The 4,829-nt window shown below is 39.6% G+C and overlaps 1 protein-coding gene across 1 annotated transcript in view; it reads right to left on the reverse strand.

Annotated features, from left to right (window-relative positions):
* Positions 1 to 280: 280 nt before the first annotated feature.
* fem1c (fem-1 homolog c) overlaps positions 281 to 4,829 on the reverse strand; it is an 8,571-nt gene continuing 4,022 nt past the window's right edge. The window contains exon 2 of the mRNA XM_041186836.1: positions 281 to 2,722. Within this exon, the coding sequence (XP_041042770.1) occupies positions 1,413 to 2,722 (1,310 nt within the window). The 3' untranslated portion in view covers positions 281 to 1,412. The remainder of the gene's footprint in view (positions 2,723 to 4,829) is intronic.

Raw genomic sequence — 4,829 nt, forward strand, 5'->3', positions numbered from 1 at the left:
TTTTATATGCAAAAAAAGCTTAGGTAAAGAGTCTGTAAAGCAATGCTAATTTAGCGAGTTACTTTTTTATTCAATTCAGCAAAGGAAAAAAAGACTGAAAAGCCTTTCCAGGTGAATAAAGCTGAATGAATAAAAAAAATTGTGAATCCTAGCTATGTTCTCTCAAGAAAGCTATGCTATGGATATGATACACACTGCAAGTAAACAGCAATTCCTTTACAGAACAGAGTCAAGGAACAATGATTTGACTAGACAGTAATTTCACACTGGCAAAGGCAAGTGCAGTTTTTTTGCATTTTATTGTGAATGCTTCATTTAAGACATTACATGGCCAATGAGCCATAATAGTTCTCATCTGTATCAATAAAGTGCAGAATTACAGTATTTACCTGAATCCAACCAAACCCTCAAATGTCACCCTTCCTGTTACAACAGTAATGTGGATATTCTTTCAGATATCAATTACTTTGATGCAATAGCTGGTAATTATTAACACCTTGTAGGTGGCAGGCTGTTCTTCAAAGAAAACAAATCTTTCCAGTTTTCTGTACAAAGCTATTAAAAAAGGATTTGAAATCTCCATTTTATGATGCATTAACTCATGTGGATCAAAATAACTTATTTTTCTCCTCACTCCATAACACAGTAAAAAGGAGTCAAATGCAGCAACCTCAAGGGTATAGCCCTATTTATATACAAAAAGCCCATGGGTGCTTCCATTAGTAAAGTGGTCAGGATACCGTATGCAGTTTGAAAAATGCAAAGCTTTTTTAAATAACTTGAGCATCCTGCAAAAAGCATGAGAAAGATGCCCAATGCTCTAATCAATTTCCAGTATCTGCATAGTGATGTGTCAACATAGAGCAGTCTTTTCTTCAAGCAACTGCACTGGAGACTTAAAAGCACTTAAGGTATTGACGTTAAAGCCAGCTTTGACAGCGTGCAGAATCAAAGAAATAGAATGTCCGAAAGTTTCTTTCCCCCAACCCCAGTGAGACTATTGCATCTACACTAATCAGGGAAAAGGGAAATTTTAAAAAGTCAGCTTAAATCTATTATTTCATTACTTGTAAATATTTAAAACAAAATCAAGTTTGGCAGAGGTGTTGCTAGGACTCCAAACTATTATAAACAATCCCAAGTTTAACCAAAAGCAAAGCAGCATAGAGCAGGCTTTCATTAAAATACTGACAAACAGATATAATATAGTATATACACATGCATTACCACTGTGCATGAATTGGGATGCAAGGTGACCAAGAGGGCGAAACAAAACATGCAATCATCAAAATTCACTAACAGCTGCTGAATCCGTTCAACATCTCTTAGCGCACAGATGAAAACTAGAGCACGTGACCATTCTCTTCCCATATTTATAGACATTCTAGAAACTAACTCCAAAATTGTTCATTTCATCGGTGGAGCAAAATGAAAGCCTCCAGTTTTTCTGGGATCTGTCCCTTATAAACTAATTGGTGTTTTACTATGGCAGAGGCAGCAAGACACTGCAAAGTTGTATGGTTGATAGGCTGGATTAAGTTTTTCCCCATTTCCTTCTCATCTAGTAAATCGCAGGCAGTCTGCTTATGGGAGTTTGTGGTGTCAAAGTGTGCCCCCGCCTTAATTAGAAGATTCATGATCTCGGGATGATTGTTACGTGCTGCAATGTGCAATGGGCTGTTGTCCTCAAAGTCTCTTGCATTGAGATCTGCTCCACACTCCAGCAACATTGCAGTGACTTGCAAAGATGGAAATTTACAAACTGGATAGCGACCTACAGAAGTAGTGTCTTTATCAACTGCAAGATGAAGTGGGGAAAACCCAGTTTTGCCTCGGGAGTTCAGTTTTAGGAACTTATAGATAGTTTGTCGCTTGAGGTACTCTTGCTCAGAGCTACATTTCACTTTCTCCAACAAACAGATTAGATGCAGGATTATTGACAGAGCTTTGCTTAACTGTATCAAATCAGGTGGAGTCTGTAACTGCTTCATGGCTCTGTCTATTTCAAAGACACTTTTATTCAATATTCCAATCAAATCATTGAAGGACACAGAAGTTCCTAAGACACCTTTTGTCCGATCTTGCAGCATAAAAGAAAAAAGTTCAGCAAAAGACAGCAAGCTGCTCGCTGTCATTGGACTCAGTGGATCCAGGTTGTTCTGTTGCATGTCCAATGCGTATTTCCATAAGTTGATGCACCTTTCAAAATTGCCAGAATCAGCATAGACAGCACCTCGGTATCTTATGTAGTAAGAGGTATCAGGATGTGAAGGACCTAGTATTCTCTCTCTTATCAAAAGTGCCTGCATCCTCATTTCATCAGGATCAGCAATCAAGGCTTCCAGTTCCTCTCCAGAGGTTACTTCTTTGGCATAATCGTAAGCCATTATCAACTCCTGGGGCTCCGGTTTCGTGAGGACATTAGCCTCATCACTGTATCGCATGTCCATAGCTTTCTTCCAGTATTTCATAGCTCCCAACAAGTCTCTCTTCTTGTCCACAAATGTTGCTCCAAGCAACTCTAGGGCATCAATACGTTCAATTTTGCTTGTTTTCGGGTGCTGGGTCAAGAAGTCCACAATGTTGGTGTGACCAGTCACACTAGCGGAAAGCAGTGGGGTCATCCCATAACCATCTTTCTCCATTTTGGCTCCATATTTGAGCAACATCTTCATGATCTCCAGGCTGCCAGACTCAGCACAGTCATGAAGAGCTGTGTTTCCTTTAAAAAGAGAAAAATAATTAAAATCAATTAAGGGCAAAGATTATGCTTAAAACATTAGAGAGAATTGAAAAAAGCATCAAGTTTAACATTTTAATATTAATTTCAATGCTTAATTTTTTTTCAATTCATTCATGAGCTGGTTAGGCCTTATTCAGATGGTATTTTAAGAGTCAATCACATTGCTGTGGGTCTGGAGTCACATATAGACCAGACCAGGTAAGGGCAGCAGACTTCCTTCTCTTAGTTTTTACAATCAACAATGGTTTCATGGTTATCATCAGAGTTTTAATTCCAAGTTTTTATTGAATTCAAATTTCACCATCTGCTTTGGTAGGATTCAAATCCAGGTCCCCAGAGCATTACCCTGGGTCTCTGAAATACCAGTGCAGTGACAATACCATTATGCCACTGCCTCCCTAGATATGTTATGAAATTTTATATAAAATTATAGATGGAAGCAACTTTTAAAACTCAAGATGTGTTCAGCTGAATACACACTAGGCAGATGTCAGTTACATGTCCAGCTTAACCTACGATTTTAAAAATGCAATTAACCTACAAGTATATTCCCCGACAAAAATACCAGATTCTTCTATGCCTATTGCACCCTAACATCAATGGTTAAATATCTCCATGTGCCTATAAAGTTACACGACTATAATACTGCTGTTTATGTACCACCTTTAACTTAATAAAATGCACAAGCATTATAAAGCAAAATGAGAGAGCAAGATAATGATATATTAGGTCAAATAGTCAAAAGCTTGGTCAAAGAGGTACATTGTAAGGCATGTCTTAAAGGAGGAAAGAGTTAGGAATGGAAATCTAGAGCTTAGGGCCTGGGCAGCTGAAGGCAGTCACCAACGATGGAGCAACTAAAACTCGAGGCACAGAGGCCAGAATTGGAGGAGCACAGATTATCTCGGGGGTAACAGGGCAGAGATTAGAGATAGGGAGGGGCGAGACCATGAAGAGATTTGAAAACGAGGATGTGTCTTTTTTTAAACTGAGACATTGCTTAGCTGGGAACCAATCTAGGTCAACAGGCACAAGGGTGATGAATGAACTGGATCAGGTGCAAGTTAGGCAGAACAGCAGTTCACCTCAAATGTACAAGACTTTGTCTCCGGGTGTGATGTCCGGTAGAGGCATAGGTGGTAAAGGTCTCGGTAAAGGTAGTGCAAAATGGCACCGGAAAGTCCTCAGAGAATAATATCCAGGGAATCACTAAACCCGCCATTCACCACTTCGCTCAAATGGAGGCGTTAAATGCATCTCAGGCCTCATTTGAGGAAACTTGCAGGGTTCTCGAGGTCTTCATGGAAAATATCACCCGGGACTCGGTCACCTACACAGGACACACTAAATGCAAAACTATTTATTACCATCACGGATGTGGCCTATGCCATGAAATGCCAAGGGCAAACTCTGTATGGGTTCGGAGGGTGAGAACTGTTAACAAAAAACATCTCAAATTTATAGAGGCAGGGCTGCCAGAAAACATTGGGATAGCTAAATTCAGAGGTAGCAAAGGCACTGATGAAGCTTTCAGCAGCGGAACTGAGGGAGAGATGGAGATGCTAAGGCGGATGCATGAGCTGAAGCTCATGTTAGGATTATATACGACATCAAGGTTGCAAACAATCAGATTCAACCTCAGACAGTTGCCAGAAAGGGGGATGGAGTGAGTAGCAAGGACTAAAGACAATGATTTCAGTCTTTTCAAAATATAAATGGAGGAAATTTCTGCTCATCCACTACTGTATAATCAGAGAAGCAGTCTGAATTTAGCAACAGTGTTTGAGAGGTATTGCTTGGCTACAGCTGGTTCTCATCAGCACATAGCTGGAAACTGGCATATTTTTCTGACGACTGTCATGTTCATAAGACATGAAGGAGATCATAAACTGATTAAATAAAACCTTACTTTCTGATTACCAAAAGATGGCAGCTACAGGTAACATGATTTGCATATTAACTACAGTTATGGAAACTTCTAACAATAATTACAGGACAAAGTTCAACCCTCATTAAGTGTGGGACTCAACAATTATGTGGACATTACAAAGGAAGAAGTACACGGCCCATGTCCCTAGGCTGGACT

The sequence above is a fragment of the Carcharodon carcharias genome, chromosome 4 (genome assembly GCF_017639515.1).
Source record: "Carcharodon carcharias isolate sCarCar2 chromosome 4, sCarCar2.pri, whole genome shotgun sequence".
Taxonomy (NCBI): Eukaryota; Metazoa; Chordata; class Chondrichthyes; order Lamniformes; family Lamnidae; genus Carcharodon; species Carcharodon carcharias.